Source organism: Dromaius novaehollandiae, chromosome 1, assembly GCF_036370855.1.
Source record: "Dromaius novaehollandiae isolate bDroNov1 chromosome 1, bDroNov1.hap1, whole genome shotgun sequence".
Taxonomy (NCBI): Eukaryota; Metazoa; Chordata; class Aves; order Casuariiformes; family Dromaiidae; genus Dromaius; species Dromaius novaehollandiae.
The window spans coordinates 135,587,837-135,607,738 of NC_088098.1; the positions used below are offsets into that span (position 1 = coordinate 135,587,837).

The 19,902-nt window shown below is 42.7% G+C and overlaps 1 protein-coding gene across 4 annotated transcripts in view; it reads right to left on the bottom strand.

Annotated features, from left to right (window-relative positions):
• The window catches only part of NHS (NHS actin remodeling regulator), a 267,912-nt gene that overhangs the window by 218,745 nt on the left and 29,265 nt on the right, over window positions 1-19,902 (bottom strand). For 2 of the 4 annotated variants that reach the window (XM_026120724.2, XM_026120722.2), the window contains exon 2: window positions 9,085-9,144. The exons of the other annotated variants lie outside the window; for them this stretch is intronic. In XM_026120724.2, coding sequence (XP_025976509.2) covers window positions 9,085-9,144 — 60 coding nt within the window. The remainder of the gene's footprint in view (window positions 1-9,084; window positions 9,145-19,902) is intronic. 4 annotated transcript variants of the gene reach the window in all.

The following is a 19,902-nucleotide window of genomic DNA, read 5'->3' on the forward strand; positions in this document are numbered from 1 at the left end:
CTGACTACGTTTGCAGAGGACAGAGAACAAATATGGCTATGAACTCTGCAGGCACACGAAGTGCTTAAAAATTGTAAAGGCTACAGCAGTCCATGGCAAAAAGGGCCACTTCAGTTTTACAGCTGAACATACCACAGCAACCTCAAGAAACAGGTTGCTACATTGCCTTCAACAGGTTAATACTTGTTTTACAGCTCCTGCCGTTACTGCTGTTCGCCCTAGAGCTGCACCAATGGGTGCTGCGCCTGACACCTGCAGCCTTTGAGGAAAGCCAGCGCCGTGCAGTCCTCAGGGTACAGCTGCAGAGCAGGCATTGCTACGTGACACATATGCCGCAGCAAGATTTATGCTAACCGGGCTTGATCCCAGTAGCACTGCAGTCACACCATCAGGGTGCTCAGATCGAGCTGACTACCCCAGTATTTGGCCAGCCTTTTCAGCAGGTTTTGCAGGCTCCAAAACTTAGGTTGCTGCAGCCAAACACCTATCAATACTCAATAAGGCTGACTGTATCACAGTACAGTTCCAGCAGGCCCTACAGACTGCAGGTGGTGTGGTCCTCCTCCTCCTCCATCCAAGTTAGAAGGTGAAGCAGTTAGCACTCAGCTACTCAGTCTACCAAACATTAACTTTTCCAAACCATGTGTTACCAAAAGAATTTCATTAAAAATAATAACAAACTGCTGCTTTTGGAAAGCTTTGGGTTTCTCTTGCTCTTTCCCTTCAAAGGTCACATGGAGCAGGGTTTAGGATTCAAAGAACTGTTTTCATTTCAGGATAGTGCCTATTAGCTTCACAGCTGAGGGAAGATGGATAGATGTGACTGGGCTTCTCTGATTAGCTTTCTGAAATAAATACTTGCTCCCACAGATCAAAGTAAAACATTAACAGTAATGCCCTACCCAAAGAACCCATAACAATGTGAAATGTGAATGTGCAGATTTAGAAGAGTTAGCCTTTAGAAAAAGATCCATAAGGCAATGAGAGCAGTATCTCAGAAGGGTCTTCACCCCTTTGTGCAGCAGAAGTCCCAAGTCACCCACCAATGGAAGGCAAAACAATTTCTTTGATGATTTATATTGTTTAGTTGTATTGTTCTGCATTCATATGCCCCTCATTGGCATATTATTGTGACAGGAAGCTGTCTTAAGAAGGACATCTTGCTAGCTAAGACAATAAATTTTCGCCAGAGAAAGGATATTCAAAGACATTAGCACAGTACAAATCCAGCCCCCTCACTTCAGAAAAAAAGAGACAGGAGAATGGTAAGTGCATTTTGCCTTAACAGTCAAATGCCTTCTCTGTGCCCATGAACTCCCTAGCACAAAGCTGAGGAGTTGCCAGAGCTCACATAGGAGGAAAGCACAGGGCTGGGGTACATATTCTCCTCTGCCTGTACGACCTCACCTAAGGGGGAGAGAGAAAGGAGGTTCTGCAGCCGGAAGGTGTCACATCAGCTTCTGAGACCGGAGCATGCTGGAGCTTGGAGTAGGCTTAAAAGAGTTATGCCACAATACTAATAACTTCAGACTTTCAGACAAGAAAATCTCAGTGAAATGTTTGTTAAAGCTCTTATAAGAAGTATGACTTGTTTCAACAAAGGTTATTCCACAACCAGCTCAACCGAGGAGCAGACTGACAATCTAGTGTACCACAACACTGCGAGGACAGTCCCTCCATTTTTGAAGGTGGAGTTTCTGAAAACTGCTGAAATGGCCCATCAGTTAACTCTGTAATATCACCATTACCATAGAGCAGGAATATTAGACAGCATGCACAAAGCATGCACATATAAAAATGAACAGCTGATGGGTTTATTCATATTTATTTTTGGTGAGCTAAAGGCAAATATTAATTTCAAGAATGCTCCTTAGTTGCGTCTCATCACCTCCAACCTTACTCATTACCAAAAAACCGAACTAGAATGTACTGAGCTGACTTAGAACTTGCATTTGCAATTCACTGGTCACTGTATTAAAATCCTAAAATGCTAGCAGAAACTCATGCCTGGTTTCATTCATCAATTTAAACATATTACATGTATGTTTCGGTCATAGCATAGCACTCAGAAAACAGGTCTTCAGACTTTCATAGGCAAACACTTCATTTTCTCCTCTGCTCAAGAGGGTGCAATGTAACTGCAGCAAATCCTGCAGTAGCTTGCTTGAGAGAAGGCGTCTTATATAATTACTTAGTGTGCATATAAATGCTGTTGAGATGGCTCAGTCATTGAAAAGTCAACTTTCTGTGGACACGTCCATGAGTGAGAGAGGACCTCTCCCACTGTCTTCAGCCACTTGTCACCCTACTAGAGTTACTAAACCCTCCTCTTTCTCTTCCCTACTCCATTCTAAAAGGTAAGCAGCCCCATCAACTGCTTCAGGCAAAAATCAGCTGGGCTACTTAAAATAACTTGGTGGTTCAAGCTAAGCCAGTCCCTCTGGGTTTTAGTTCCTCCAGGACTTGTTCTACTTAAAGTTTCTATCATGGGTTGACTGCTTCAGCTGGGGTTGTGATGTTATACCAGTACAATTAAAGTGGTAGCACAGATGTAGTCACACTGAAAAAAAAATATTTCACAGCACAATAGCTTATTTCTCCTCTGTGGTGTGAGTATCTATAGCAGTGGAAGCACCTTTGTACTACCATAAGAACATCCACACCAAAGAGACAATGCCATTTTAAGACTATTGCTCAATCAATATAGTGAAAGCACTTTATGAAAAACAAAAAGACTCAACCCGACAAGAGATCTTACCCAAATTTTGTCTGACCAGTCCCTTTGTGCAGGCTTCTTCTCAGTATCACACTCCCTGTGTAACTCAGCAGCTTCTTCAAATGCTCTCGATGAGCAGCTGCAGCTGGCATGCAGGTGAGCACAGCAAAGGTGGGGAGAAGCACAGACAGCATGAGCTGTCATGTTACCAGCCTCCACTCCCTCCTCAGAAGCATCGGGACCACAACCCTAGTGGGTGTTATTCAATGCAGTCTGTGCTTCCCACATGCTGTGCCAACACGCTCTTCATTCCTCAACACAAACACGGGCAATGGGAGAACGAGAGGTCAGAGCGCCGGGAAACTCTTTTCTCTCAAGCTCGGAGTATCACTTTAATAGGCACCTTATTTGGGGCCTTATGTGAACACATGCTGATTGGACCAAAGAAAAGTTGGTTTCTATAACGAGGGCATGTGCACATTTAATAAAATGAGAGAAAAGCCTCTGCTGAGAGCAGTGCCTCAGACACTTCCCTACCAGCAAGCATAATCGCTGTTCGGAAAGAAGTACTCTAACAGAGCAAGAAGATATTAATATGCCATTTCAATTTTGGCATCCATACCAAAGCTGCCAAAAAGGAGCTGCCAGATGGGATTGTGGGGAATGTGTACAAATTACAAATTTTTCTGCTGATTATCCAGACAAGACCACCCATCCATTTCATCAGGGGCTTCACAGCCAATGCTAGTAACTTGGAAAGTAAGGTTATACATCCTAAGTCATCCAGTCTGGCTTTTACATTTTATAGCTTTTAATTTAGATTCTCTTGATTAATCTCCCGTCTTCCTTCCTAGTCCTGTTGTGCTGGAAACTGTAATACATCATGTGCAGAAAACAGAAGTGAGGGGGAGCGCAGAGAGGAAAAGAAGAACAAAACTATGACAGCGATCAGGTTGGCTGGCGAAGGCACCAAGAAGAAGAAATTTAAATGCTAGCAGTAAAAGTAGAGGGACTGGCAGAGCAGAAAACAGCAGAAAACAGCAGTAGGATGTAGGGATTTTCAGCAAAAGATAATCTTCAAAACAGCAAATCAACCCAAGGCATTGTCATAAAATACTCCTTAGTATAGAGAGCAATAAACCTTCCAAATATGGGTGGAGAATAACATCTTCCCTCAAGCTATAGTTATCCCTTAGCATTTCCACAAAGGACAGAAAAGGAAGCTGAAGTGAACTGGCCAAACGTTGGCAGTGAGCAGTAACTCCACCCTGCTTTTAAGCTATGGGCAAGGAAATAAACAAAAAGCAGAATACAGCATATTTCTGAATTATTTTTATTCAATGTATGTTTTCAATATACCTGTAATATTAAAAAAGACTTGATTTAAATTTTGTAGTGGTGGAAGACCACATTACTAATCAGACTGGTCAACTCCAAGAACATCCAATAACCATTACTTTATTAATTACATTTGGTGTTTTTCTTACAGGCCAAGCTCCTGGAGTCAGGTGATTAAGTGGAGGTTAAAATCAACATTTTAGTGATAGGAAGGGAAAGGAAAAAAGGAATAAAAATTTTGAACCTCATAAGTTAGGAGAAGCATTCAGAGGTAAGCCAAAAGTACAAAAAAGGAAAGATAAGGAAAAGAACCCAAATGCATTACCATGTTTAAAGTCTGGACTTTTACAAATCATCTTATGGTATTTCAAGACTAGATTACGTTTATCTGGATGCTACAGCTCACCTCAAATAGACAAGTATGGTCAAACATAACAAATCTGTTTCACTGGACTTTTTGCTGGCTAGTCATTTCAAAGCAATCTGGATCAACCTTCAGTTTCTGTATTCGGCCCCTCTGATGTAAGCAGAAACAGCAAGAGCCAGCACCCTGCCCATCGCCCCTGCGTACAGACACTCGCATAAAGGACTGCTCTAGAACACTGCTACATCATGTTTTTGGCTTCTTACGTCAGACTTAACTTCACAAATATTTATTATAAATAGTCCAAAGAAGAGAAGTGAGAATGATGGATGTCTTCAAAAATAATTGGAGAATAAAGAGTGAAAGAACAGGCATCACTCAGCCTAGAGAAAAGAAGGGACGTGGGACCACAGTCTTCCAATATATAAAGGCTGCTGTGGTGAAGAGAAAAATCCATGTCATTTTTCTATGTCCATGATGGACAGAAAAACAAGTAACAGGCTTACACCATGGACAAGAGAAGTCAGGTTAGAAACCTGGAGACACGTTCTAATGATAAGACTAGTGAAGCACTGGAACAGGCTGACCAGAGGGACCAGGGAGCCTTCAACATCAGAAGCTTTTCAAAATGGGTTAAACAAACACCTACTGAGAATGACATGGGTGCAGTTGATTTGCCTCAAGTATGACCCTTTGAGGTCCCCTCCAGCCTGAGCTTTCTAAGATTATATGAATTACTCGTTTATTAAACTAGAATTACTTCTATTTTAGAAACACTGTGCTTTATTCTGCCACATAATATGAAACACCATGTAAAAACAAGTTATTTTGTGGAAGAAATATCTTTTGTAAATAATTCCTCTTCATAAGAAAGAGAGAGGAATTTTCTGGTTTCTGTCTTTAAAGTGCAGCAACAATATTTACACACTGGTCTTATCCCCGTAGCAAGCTGGAAGGCCTACAGAGCATTCCTTTTAATGAAAATGCAAGCCTAAAGTGAATACTCTCTCCTTCCCTACTCTTTTGTCTGTTTTTTTCAGAACACTGTATGTATAGACTATAGGTATATGTCTTTACCTGCTTTCCCTCAGATCCTCCTCCTCATAGCTATTACACTCTAAGGGGAACCTTCCCCTTAGCTTCATTTCCTGCCTCTCTGCTACACTCTGATAGAAGAATAAATGCCCCACTTGCATTTGTAGCTGACTTTCCCCCAGCCTCACACCTGGGGAGGAGGACAGGGGATTGCTGAAACCTCTCCCTAAAAGACTCTCTTTACATCTTATTGTCAAGGTACTGAGGAGTAAAGTACAGGTAGATCATCCAGGGGGTGGTAGATGAGATTACAGCCACAAGCTCATCCCCCTTTCAAAGAGATGGTCAGGAAATGCAGGGACACTCAAGCCCAGACCCTGGTCTGGAATCAGGACCCATCCTGCTACACAGGGATGTTTGCCAAGAGTAACATAAATTAATGGGACAATGAAGCAAAACCCCTTGAAGTTGGCAAGTCTTCCTTTATAGGACTATCCCTTTCCTCTCAAAAATCTGACAAATAACTGAATTTGAAAATCTGTCTCATCCATAAGTTCAGCCCAGCTCTACAACATCACAGGGATTATACAGCAAGCTATTATTTTTCTATCATCTTTTCCACTCTACACAAGGAGGGGGGGAGAAACAGAGAGCCCAGTCATTCTCTCTGTCGGGACATAGTAGCATAGGCAAACACTCTTCTCAGAAGTGTCACCTTTCTTTTAAATGCATGTGTGACGAGCAGTAAGGGAGAGGATATGGACAACATGTCACACACAGTTCTGGGGTCCCAGAAGAAGCTGTCAGTAGGATCAGACAGTGGCAGCTGTCAGCAAGACTGCCCTCAAAGTTGGGAAGGAGTAAAGGGGCAAGGGACCAAAAATAAAGTCTTTTGGAGAAAAACAATCACTTAACATAAGTAAGAAGAGAAAATCTAGAGCACAAGAGTGAAGCTGTTGTGTTCCTCAACAGGCGAAATGGCAAATGCCAGCATCTTCACAAATTCATAACAAATCTGAGTCTGGGACCTAAGAGTTTAAAAGAGTTTCTTAGAGGCTGCAATAATATGGTATGATGTCTGCAAGGTTAAAAAAGCAGGAGATCTCCCAAGGCATCCACTCTACCTCCCAACCAGTCAGGATTACTTCTCACAATCATCAGTATTGGATTGCACTCACAGCAGCAATTATTTTGAATACATTTATCTTTATTGTAGGGCTTTTGAACACTTAGGTTTTAAGGGGGAAGAGATTTAAATGAATTAAGTGAGCAGAAACTATTGTTGTGATTTTAAATTTTTATTAAAGACTTCTACATCCTATTTTAATTGGCATGTCTGATATCTGCAAGGCAGTTGCTATTCTTTGGAAGTCTGGACATCTCAGACAAATGGCCTCTTGAAGAAAAATTGAAACAATAGACCTGAAAACAGCTCTGTTGTGTCAAAGGCATCACGTTGACCAGATAAACCTTAATGTTTGCAAAGAAACCATTGTATTCTTGGGTTGCTGAAGCATGCACTAAAAGTTTTCTGAACAGTGTGTGCCCTCTCTGGCTCAAACAACTTTGGGAGCCAGAAGGAAGGTCTCATGCCTTTCATTTATGTTTTTGTAGCTTTCTGATTAAAACACATGCCTGACCTAAGGAAGCAATTCAAAAAAGCTTTCCCAATTAAGATCACCTGCTAGATCAGCAGGCATTACAGGTTATCAAATATTAAAAGCAATCTTTTAGAAATGCAGAGTTGGCCTTATTAACCCAAAAGAGTGAAAGGATGTGTGGGTGAAATCATGACCCCTGTAAAATAATGGGAGCTTTGCTTTAACTTCAAGCGATTTCCCCGAAGCATTGCACCTTCACATCCTTCAGCGGCCAGCCGGGTGCAGCAGCAGCAAAGGTCAGTGCTCTGCCTCCTGAACTGTGTGAGCCTTGTTTTGCAGGCACTATCTCTTGCAGTAAGACTAGTGGAGAAAGAAGAGGCAGAAGTATGTTGCCAAGCTAATAACTGACTTCAGGGACAGTCGGTGCAGTCACACAGGAAGGAGAAATACAGCTTCACAGCCTATTTTGCTCTTCATGTCCCTAGGACCAGTTTATTAACTATATTAACTTTTTATTAAAGTTAATAAACTTAGTTTATTAAGTTTTTTCTTTCTTTATGAAAGACTTCAAGCAGTTTTTCATGTCATCCTCATGCTGAATAGGAAAACACTGCAAGTTGTGCCATATGGGACAGCCAAAACAAGTCTCCCCCCCTTCCTTGTCCTTTTCAGTAGCTTTGCTGTCTGCAGAACATGGGGGGGGAATTTTTTTTTTTTTCTTTCCCTTTGCAGTTGTTTTGCCCTAGGCCTCCTATAAGCCACCAAACTACACGAGTGCCAGCCCAGCTGCAGCATTCACTAAACAAGAGCTAAGGACTACTTACACAGGAACTGTAAACCATCATCAAAATGTCAATAATTGCAGGAGAATGCAACTGTCCAAAATGTGGTTTTGGTCAGTCAGATTTACCCACAAATGACCACAGGGCTCTTGCTTTCACCTCTCCCCATACTTTAAAGAAAAGAAAAATAACCACCCTTAGCTCAATTAGCAGGGGCAATTTCCTTTTGCAGAGTTTGTCTCCAAAGCAACAGAGCAAGTGTCTGCCAATTAACTACATAAAGACAAGTACAAAATCCCAGATTATGAAAGGTTTTCCACGGTGCTGCCCCTGGTACAAGCCTTGCCTCCCTACCTCCTTCTGCAGATACTGCAAAGTGCCTCATCTTTCTCCCTCTGTGCTCCCATTTGGCTTAGCTAAGGTCTAGTAGATATACATGCTCACAAGGAGCTTTTCTTTAGGAGCAGAGGTTTTGCCAGGGTAAGCAAGTACAAGAGCAGCTGTAAGCTATTTTTTGCCCAATACTGCCTCATTGTGCTTGTCCCCTCTCCGTAACCTGCCTTGCTTTCCTTGCACCCAACAGTGACCTAAACTGTTCGGCTATAAGATCCAGGCAAGTATTTCCAGCAGCTCTTAAAAGCCACAGTCAGCGGACAGCCTCTATATGTTGGTGTATTAGAGGTGCTTGATCTCAATAGCAGAACAGCCCACCTAGGAGTAACAAGGAGTCATTTTTCATATACCTTCACATAAAGGAGGCTAAATGGAGGTTCACGCCTGATAAAGCAGCCATCTCAGCCTGTGATTGAGTCATGACAGCTTCTTCAACCATGATAGCATGATATTAAGGAATCCTATTTCTGTGCTTCTGTCCCTTTCCTTTGCAGTTTCACTTTGCGTTTCAAACTCAGAGTCTTATTATTTTTTCTTTCTTTAGCCATTATAGAAAACTATGGATCGTTTGTATCTCTTGAAATTCCCACCGAAGGGTACAGTTTGTCCTGATCAACGTTGACTTTGTTGCTTTCCAGACACTAACTGAATGACAGACTATGAACAGAAAGGGCTAATTAAAGAGTAAAGAAAACCTGAAGGCGGTAAAGGTGGCCACTGCTCGGAGGAAAACCAAATCTCCAGGTTTAAAAAATGGATGGCAGCTCGTAATAGGCAGCTGGTTTGTGTCCTACTTAGATAAGGGGCTAACAGACCACCAGCACTATTAGTGAGCCAAGTTTCAGCTTGACTCACCTGAAGAAAACAAGATGTCGTTCCTGGCCCACACTTCATTCCTTGTGCTGTTCAAAGTACCTACGGAATGACAGAGCCATGGTGTGAGTAAGCAGAGCACAGAAGGACATCAAGAAACAACCAACATCCTCATGCTGTATTATGTGCATCCATCGCAATGCGAGATAAGAAAAGCAAAAGCAACGGCAACTTCCTGGGTTTGTGAACAAAAATAGACATTTTAGTTCAATTTTTACAGCTGTAGTGTTCTCCCACTCTTAACTCTGTGCCTTTTTTTCATACCACCCACTACATTTGGAACAGCTTCCAATTTCCTTTTACCTAATGCCCTAAATCTCTGCAGAACCTATTTGCCCTTGAAGCCTTCCTACATCTGTCAGATTCGTGTGAGCATCTCTGCACCATTTCATGGCCAAATTGCTGTCCTGGTACTGGCAAACTACTTCGGACAGGGCTATATTTCCCCCAGTGTTTGTAAAGTGCTACATGCATTTATGCAGTGTTAGCAGTAATAAGAAGCTGAGAATGACTTCCCACATTATGTGCCATCTTATAGCACGCGCTCTCTAGATTTCATCACAACGAACCCTAATCCTCATATAGTCATGCCTAAATCTGTCTGTTGCTACAGCTATGACACCAGCCCTACAATGAAACAGCTGTGTTGGGGGGGGCAGCAGAAAAAATGCAGCAAGCTTCTTTTTTTCAACATGCATTTTGTCTCCTTCACACTTCTGTAACTTGCAGTAAAGCAAATAATTCATGGTCTCAAATATATATATGTTAATTTTGCTGTTAATGTTATTATTAATGTTTAATTAGTCTTTGCTCTGAAGATGAAAAACAGTGAAACACATAAGTTCGTCTCCTGCAATTACTGTGATTGCACTCACAAAACCAACTAATTGCACTTGCAAATTACAAGTTAGCTATTTGCACATGCAGTCTGCCTGCACTGCCATGATAACTGTATAGAGAGTCTGGGGGGAAAAAAAAGAGTGAATTATGGTAATTCTACGGACCTTTATTGATTCTTTATTTCACTTCCCACATACTAGAATTTTCTGATCCCAGTACCCATGGTGCAAAGATATTCAGGTAATCATGTCGCACAATGCACGTGAGACACAGAGCTGGCCCATAGGCACCGAGAGCCGCCACTGCTGCATCCCAAGACCAATGCAAGCGGGGAGATGTCTCCAGGTGGAGGAAGTGGGCATGGGCCTTCCTTCCCTGCTAGGTGCTGGGGCCCACAAGCCGGGACTAGTGTTGGCTGGGAGAGGTATCTCCTGCCCCCTTCCAGGTGCAAAGTCCATCCAGCTCACCTACACCTACACTGTGGTGCACCCACACTCACAGATGGTCCCAACCCTCCTCCTCTGCTTGCTATCCACAGCTGTTTCCTAGCAGTTCAGTGGCCCAAAAGCGAGGTACGGACTCAAAATGAGTTTGGGAAGGCACAAAACAAGGTCTCGGCCACGTTCTCGACAGAACGTTGTATCTTGGGCTAAATGACTGTTTTAAAACACTTCTCGGCATAACCCATTGCTGCTCTTCAGTCCTACACAGAGCGCTCCGGATTGCCAGAGAATCGGCAGGTGCGGTGGTGGCATGGGGGCCAAATTGCTGGCCCGGTCCCAGTACCTTGGCCCCTACCCCTCCAGTCATGCTGTGGCCCGAGAGGAGAATTGGGCCGCTGTTGGGCACAGCACAACCGGAGCATGTCTAACCATGCAGAACTCCCTGACATCTCTCCAAGGCAACAGCCAAATCCTTCACGCTGCTGCAGCAAGGCAGAGAGGGCTAGAGCCATCAACAGCCTCCCGGGAGCAGTCTGCAGCGTCTCTGTGGCACGACTCGTCCATATTCGACCATCCATTTGTCAGGATGTTGATGGAAAAGTTAACAGTTGTTAATTTTTCCTAAAGGTTCCCTATGAAATACCCGTGACCTGGATGTCTGAAGGTAGCAGGAATGCAAGGGCTGGTTGAGTCTCTTTTCCTGATGAACAGATTTCAGGATGTCGGGTTGGCAGCAGGGTCTTAGGTACTCTAACAGCAGCAGGGCCTTTGAGTCCTCTCCCCTCCCCCTCACAAAATTAAACATTTGCTTGTTTTTCTAATCTCGCTGTAGACAGCCTCCACAGGTCACGCAAAGAAATGAGGGCACGATATTAAAAACAATCTGCCCCACACACTCATTTAAATGCACGGGGAAAAAAACAGAGCCACAGAGCAGAACTGCAGGACTAGAATAAAAACCAATAAAGTGCCCCTTCTCTAATTTCTCTGAAGGTCTTTCTAGAGTTTTATTCCCAACAGGGCTCCTTAGATGCCTTGGTTTGCCTGCAGAAACACTTGATATTTCTGTAGTCCAAATCAAAGTGAATTAAACATTAAAGCGCTGTGATAGCATAGCAAGTCTGCTATAGGAGCGAAACTGGTTAACATGGCACTGAAGTTTATGAAGCAGTGGACTGGACTTTCGCCCTCCTCCTCCTCCTCCTCTCAGATGTATTTACTTATTTATTAGTTCATTCATGCATCCTTCAGCATGAAGCAGAGAAATCTTTCTTCCCTAATTCCCAAATTATACTGGCCTGGCACTTTGAATTTTCTGCATATCACCTGACACATTTACGTACATGCAAGATGTGGGACACGCTGCATCCTGACCGGGGAGGGGGGCTTTCCAAACAGTCCCTTTTTAAAAGGCAGTATCTTAGCTTGAGGATCTCAAACACTCCTCAGAAGAGGAATCCTCCTCCTGCCTTCACTGCAAAGCTAAGGGTCTCATAAACACCCACTGCCTGAACACTATTACCACCAATCTGCTTCAGTCACACAGTATGAAAAGCATCAAAGAGACGTCTTATTCACAGGCGCAACCCTGCAGCACCTTGCACAGCCTCCAAGGCTTTTATCTGACTCGCAGAGGTGCTGGCAAACTGACAGGGGATGGCAAAGGCAGTTTTCTGCAGTCAGGTTTGCGCTTTCTGCCTAGGCTCCTTCCTCTCCCTCTTGACCACATGCACTCCCCGCTCGCTTTCCTTCTGCCAGCCGTGCAAGAGTATAAAATGAGAGAGAAGCCAAGGACCGGTGCACACGAAAGGGAGCAGGCAGTCACACAGGTACCGAGGGGTCGCCAAAAACCGACTCAGGATTCAGACCTAAGGACGAAGAGTTCGGCATCTGCATTAAGCAACTCGGGAAGCCAAACACAACAACAGCTGGAGCTCAGGCAAAGAAACGCGACTCCTGACTCACAGAAGCATGCTAGAGAACCAGCGAATAGAATTAATTCTTAAGGCCAACTAAAGGGAAAGAGACTCTAGCAGGGCCCTGATTCCATATAGCAGAAAGCTGCACTTCAAATTAAGCCCAGAGGAAGTTTATTCACCAGAGCTGAATAATGAAACCATCATTCAAAACGATTTCATGTAACTTTTGTTTTTTTTCTTTTTCTTTTCCAAGAGAGAAGCTGCAAGGCAGTTTAAAGCTCAGCTGTATTAAGGTTCATCAGGGCTAGGTCATCTGGAGATGCTCTGATTCCCTCTGGGAGTTTTGACGATTTTGACTCCCCTTCCACACATTTCCAGTTCCCTCCCTCAGCATGTCACATCCATGGCTATCAAGTCCTGACCCAGGGTGGCTAAGCAGGGGAACGTGATTCAGGTCCCATCTTTATTCTCTCTGCAAACACTTAGCGGGTTCTCTAAAGATGTTTTTGGTTAATTTATTGTGCAGGACAAAAAGTTCAAAGCCTTTTTCAGCACTGGTGAACCTATTCCTTGCCCTGTTTTCAAGCTGCAGACATGAATTTCACAGCTAACTTTGTTTCAGAAGGAGGGTTTTGCATAAGCAGAGAGCCTGCTCTAAATCTCCATTATGCTCCCTTAATCAAAGCAAAGAAGAGATGCAACATATAAATATATATATTGCCATCACCAGCTGATCACTTCTGCCAGATAACGTTCAGTCATGTTGCTGAGGAGCAGACAGAGTACTCATAAGCAGGTTCCTACTGTCACTGGGAGCAGGCCCTAAGAATACACTATTTTAACAGATGCTCACATTCAAAAGGGGAAGGAGGAGGACACAAACATCCCAGTCTAGTGTATTCTTTTTATTTCAGCAGATGAAACCACAGATCTGAACAGGCAACAAACCAGAGAGCTCATATATAACCTTGCTCATAAACCTGCAGATCAGATTCACTTTTTAAATTATTTTTTTTGAGAAATATTGCAGAGAGCCAGCACTGAGGAAACCGAATATCTTACATGTTGTAGTATTATACTAACTTGAAGAATCCAGTCACGATGACATTTTACATCTTAAGTTCATCTATTCTCTTTCAAATATTCTGCAGCATTTTTCTCCACCTTCATTTTCCTTTAAGAACACAGTCACAGCAAGTATGCACTATCAATTATTTATTAAAATCCTTGGCTCCTTCTGCTCTGATATCTGACTATAAACACAAATGTGCCCTAGTCAAGATGAGCAGGTTCACTGTTGTTTCAAAGAAGTGCTTCCCTGACTGATAAGCAGCTTAAACGACCTTCACTGACTACTTATTTTTATTTGCATTAAGTGCCTAAATTCCCCACAAATGTCCCCACTAACCCTGTGGCCTAAGGATTACACCAGTATCTGCAAAGAGGCTACCCCTCCCCTAGGAGTTTCCTAATCTAAATAAATAGTGAAAAATAGAGATAGAGAGCGGTGAAACAACCTGCTTGCCACCTCCGAGCAGGCTGCCAGCCCACAGGGAACATTATCCAAGTCTCCTGCACCCTGGCCACCAGGCAACGCCGCCTCTCCACAGGGCTGATGCCGCTGCCACAGCACTGCAAGCCCTGCAATAGCTTTCACCAATGTGGCTGGAGAGTCTGGTTGACCCAGTGAGGCTGCCTCTTCTTTCTGCCACCACATATGAGAAACTGGAGATCTATTAAATAGGCTCTTATTATTATTTTCTCCCTCTAACTGGTCAGTGTTACCTCCCGAGAGGGCTTCTGCAACCGGGACGGCAATCTTTCTATTATCACGTGCTCTAGCTAACAAAAAATAAAAAGAAGACTGAGACCTCCTAGCCTATATTCTATAGCTTATTTGCCTAAACAGGGAATATAAAAGTATGGAAAAATGTATGCATAGAGATTTGAAGACAGCTTGTTTAAGCCTGTATCTTTCCAATCCAGGTATTTAACTTTGTTCTTAAGGTGTTCTCCCCCCAAATGAAAGTTTTTATTGACAGGACATATTGGGCCTTTTTTTTCCCTTAAAATTAATTCTGAGAAAAGCCGTATCCTTCTTAGGTAAACTGTGGATTTAGAGAGTAATACTAGCACAATAATGATCTAACATCCTCCCCCCCAAAAAACATAAAAACCCCATATTTCTGCTTTCGCCAAGAGAGTGATGTGTGTAGTGTGGCTCTGTATAGTGTGGCTGACCCCCTCCTTTCACACCTGTAATCACTGCCCTTCTCAGCACAGACAAGGACATGAATTTTTAATAAGCACATTTCAAAAGGCTTCTAGATGTCCTACCCACCTGAGGGACAGCAGCTCCCTGTACACGTGAAGTTTTTGTCAAAGCTCAATTCCAGCTATAGGTTTACACGCCATTTATATGCTCCCAGTGGGACCTACCTCATTTTCTCCCCTTGTGGGCACCCCAGGTTTCATATTCTCTCCTTACTGCATTTCTCTTCCCTTCCATTGCTAGCAACCTAACTTGCCACATTAGATTCAAACTATAGCTGGCTTCTTTCAAATAGAGTAGTAATCCTTTACTGCAAATTATAGCAGATACAGCTGAATGAAATGAGATGGTCTCTGGATGTTGCCAAGATTTCTTCCCCTTTGCTATAGCATTACATAGGTGACTTCCGCAAGACCAAAGCACTCCACGGGCAAAAAGTGGAAAAGCACCAAGAACAGCTCAGGCCCACCTTTATCTTAGACAGGATCTGTTTTGCAGTGTAACTGTGGCATAACTTTGAGTGTCAGAATTTTTACCCTGTTTATTTTGAGGAATTACCGAGTTACATGGAATTTTATACTGGGAAAATCTAGCTTCACAGTGGACCACATGAAAGCATACTGCTAATGCAGCGAAGGCCATCAGTAGTTCATATTCGCAGTGCCAACAGACAGAGACATCAGAAGCCTCATTTAAATTGCCCTGTGGGGAAAACTTCCAAAACTTGTTATTTAGCAACAGCAGAACTGTGACAGATACACAAAACACACTCAATATTACTGTATTACACGAGCTAATGGAAATTATTTGCAGGAGTTGATGGTGGAATCCTTTGTCTCAGTAGCTGGCACAGTCTTTGTCACTATGGCTTTCAAATGCTCCAGCTCACATTTAAAAATACAAATAAAACCATAAAGGACAATAGAGACACAAGGATTACTGTGACAGGATTTCGTGACTACAAAGAGAAACACCAAGTATCTTGGTAGGAACAAATCTGGGATAAAGCTGAGAGAGAGTTTTAAATTATATACGCACACTTTTCAGGGATTCAGACCTTTTTAAAAATCATTTCTACCTTTCCGTTATCGGAAACCTTTTAAAATATTCAGACATGATTAGATCAAGCATTTCCCTACAAAGGCCAATGAATGAGGTATGGCATTTCAGCTGTCTGAACGACATGACTGCAGAGTGAAGCCTAAGGGAGGAGAAGAGACTTTAAGCTTCACTGTCATATACTCCATATAAAAGGCATACTAGGCAGAATTTTTGGGTCAGTGGTAATCAGCAAGAACATTAAAGCCTAGCTCTACTGTAGCAGTGGAAAAAAATCTCTTTTATACTCTCATAGCAAAAGCAGGCACAATGCCTGTGGTGAGCAGCCAAGTAAGGAGCCACTTACTCCTCAGCCCTGTGTTACTGAAGCTACTGGCACTAGCCCGCCGTGCCAGCGAGTGAAGTTTGCTAGCCCGAGCTCCAAGACATTAGCACATCCCTAAGCTGCCTAGGCAGGCTCCATTTTTACACTACCTGGTTAAGAGAGAGTTTAAGCACAGATAAAGCTAATGAAAATGTTCCTGCTCACCAAAAGCATGACAGTGAACATAAAAGTGCCCTGATGATCTGGATTGAATAAACCCGTCACCAGCCCCCTGACTTGCACACTAAGGAAGTCCTTTATGAGGTACTTAGAGTTGTGAAAATCAGCCAACAAGAGACTGGCACCCAGTGCTCAGGTTTGTATCCTTCTCTCCTTGCTCTGTCTGAAATTCTTCAGTTGTTAAAAGCAAGACCTTTGTCCAGCTGACTGTCAAGTCATTCCAAGTCCAAATTTTGCTTCCCTTTAAAACTGTGTACTGTGATAAGAAGCAGGTTTTTATTCTACCTCAGCAGAGATTTTCCCTCAAATTAATCATTCATGCTTTGAGCAATTTAAAAAACTGAAATCTGTACGCAGCACTTGGATAGATACTGCACTTGAGTATAGGTAAATATGCTGCAGTGGTGGATGGTGTGCTGTTCAAATGTTTGGGATTTCAATTATCTTGGGATTAATTGAAAATCTTACTCAGGTGACATAGGACCCTTTCCCAAATTTAAAACACACAACTTTAAAATGAGTTTCATTCCTCTAAAACAGACCCCAAATGACTAGACAGAGGCGCTTGAGAAGTCACTCTTTAATATGGCTGGCTTAACTGAGGTTTTCATCTTTGTCAAACATGCATTTAAAAACCAAATCAGAACATCACCATGTTCAAGGTAGAGCAGAGGCTATTGATAACCCTTCAGTGGCAAGCACATCCTTGGAACAAGCTTGGATTAACCTCCTCCCGCTCAGCCCCAATCTGACAACTGCTTGCCTCATGGCCCAGTTAGTGGTATCTTAGTCACGAGGCCCAAAGTTCATGGGCCCAAAGCGAGTTTGGTTTGAAAGCTTATTGAATAGCAATAGTCTCAGGAGGAGCATCATGGAGAAGAAAATTCCATGAAGGGCTCCCTAGAGGAATATCCATGAAATCTTCCATGACATAGTGTGGATTTGCTCCTACTGAATACCCAAAGGGTCTGCTTCCGAGTCCTGCAAAGATCTTGCCAGACTTGCCAGGATGTAAATCAATGCAGAGGCACAACCTGCATCTCCCCCAAAGCCATCTGACAGGATGATGCTACAAGTCAGGATGTTTTCCTGGTTGTCCCGCAGTCTTCATGATAGGCACAGCTAGTTTTAGGGGGAAGCAAGGAAGCAGTCTGCTGGCACTCAGTATATGGAAAACACACAGGCAGAAACACACAGCTAAGTAAAGGAAAGCGGTAAATAATCCAATATTAAAAACAGAGTCCTGGGCTTTAGCACATACCTGGAGCTCCCACAGCTCAGGTTCTAATAGCACAGGCTTAAAATACAGAAGAGGATCACTGAAACTAACAGGAGAGAAATACAATGCTTTAACTCCATGGAAGTATTTCCTTACTTTTAAGGAGACAGAAAATGACCTATATGCACTACAGTTAATGAATACCTTTCCTTTCCTTTCCTCCATTTCTGGAGCTAGACAGCCTGCACTTCATCACAGCAACATACAGGTCTCATTTTGTGTGTTACAGACTTTGCTACGTAAGACTGAGTTCACTGTTCCCTCCTGGAAGTGCTCAGTGTTTTGGGAAGCTATCCACTTGTTCATAACCAGTCAGGGCCAAGGCGTTGAGCCTAAGATGCTGCTCCTTGAGCAAGTAAAGAGGCTCTTGCTGGCACTGAAGCAAATGAGCAGCTTCCCCAGGAGTGTTTTTACGGGACACCAGCTCAATATTAAAAAAAAATAAAAATGAGTCAAGGATTATGTATGATGAACAGCTGGGGTATGTTAAACATTTTACTTTAGATTTGGCAGGGTTTAGTAAATCATGATTTAATCACTCTCCCAGGCTATCACTGTAAGCAAACTCTGGAAATGCTCAGTAAGACATAAAGAAAGGATAAACAGAAGAATGGAAAAGACATTTCACTAGGAAGGACACAGCTATTTGTAATATAGCTTCAGAGTGAAACAAATGTGAAGAAATCTCAGAAAGGACAGAGGAGGAAAGGTATGAAAGAACACCACGCCATCTTCCTCCCTTGATGATGGGCATGCTAAAACTGCAAACCCAGCTTGGAGGCCTGGGTGGGTGCCCCCACCCTGCTGCCACACGCACACACAGTAGTGGAGGAGTAGCCTCCAGAATGCTTTAACATGAATTGCTCATTCCTTAACGAAGTAAAACTTCAACATCAGGAAATGCTGCCAGTCTTTTCAATCAACTAGGCAGTGCATATGCACAGATAAATTTAAATTAGTTCCAAGCAAGTTTGGAGGAACACTATCATATGTTTTACTGAAGATTAAGGGCTGAGTCAATGAAAGCTGTGAAACTAACTCCACTGGCACAAGGTTTGGGTGTCTGGGCAATGCATTTACCTTATTCAGTCAATTGCATTAGTCAGCACAGTATAGCTAAGCCAATGCTCTGGTTTATTTTTTATTAAAACCACTTGCTCATTTTTCATTGTTTCATTACAACCCAGGGGCCAAAGGTTTACAGGTTCTGGGCCAAATTCAGAAGCAAGGCTTGTAAAACTGATGTAAATTATATTTTGGTAAGTCATAGTCTATAAGATCTTCTTATCTCCCAAGGATCTAGGAAAGGAAAATGGTAAACTGGAGGTTAAGGTGATTAGGTACAATTCACTGCACAAGCTACAGCATCTTCTGCCCTTCTATTAATCGCTCAAGTGAACCAAAGAACACAAGAAGATACTAGGTCAGCCCAGTGGTCTGTCCAGCTCAGCACCCTGTCTCCAGTCCTTTGACTAAGCTTCCAGGGTTGAGGACATTATATTACATGAGACTGCAAGATAGCCTAGCAGCTTGCTCCATCCTCTCCACGCATATCTAATGCAGCAGGGCCTCCCAAAAAAGTAAACAGTGGCAACAACAGTTGACTGAGGCAATGGAGAGCAACAGGGTGGGCATGCCCTGACCTTTCTGCAAACCACTCCCCTGTTTCCAGCAATGTGCCGAGACATCCTAGCACAGAGTTGGTGCCTCAGTGCTCCCTTCCACTAGTGGAGCCAGTTGTTTTAGCTTCCATGTTTTTTTAGCATCTTAAACTTTGAGGTGAGGAGCACCCCAGCTGCACAAGGACCCACCTCACTTAACTTGTGTGAACTTATCAATTCCTAGTTTGATTTACGGCCCTAGATTTTTTCTGTGGTATCCATTGCTCTAGCATCTCTGGCTAGGATTCTTTTCAGCCTCTTAATAGCATAGCTTTTACACTTCTTAAGTTTGGTCTTTTCTTCTTAAATATTTTTATTTGCATTATTTTATATGAAAATAATATAACAATGAAGAATTAGTTTTCAGAATCCATTTTTTCCACATACTTGTCCCTATGACAAAATTTTGCAATACAAAGAACTTTGCAAAGCATTCTACTTTAAGGGATAGTGTGAGATCAAGTGGAAAATACCAGTTCTTACCAACACAGCTAAAACTCCTAACCAGAAAGCTAGATTGTCTCTAATTAGTTTTACAAAACATTCATGCATGGCTGCTTGATAGCTTCTAATGGTTTGACTTGAAAGAACATTCTAAAAATCCATAAAAGTGAGGGCTTGAGGGCTTTTTTACCTATATGGAAATGATTTTTTTTTTAAGCTTACTCTTATTGAATGTCTTGACTTCACAAATTCCAAAGCAAGACAGCACAGTTGGCAGAATATGGTAAAACCAGCCAAGAGGAAGTCCCATGTAAGCACAGTTCATTACTAATGGAGACA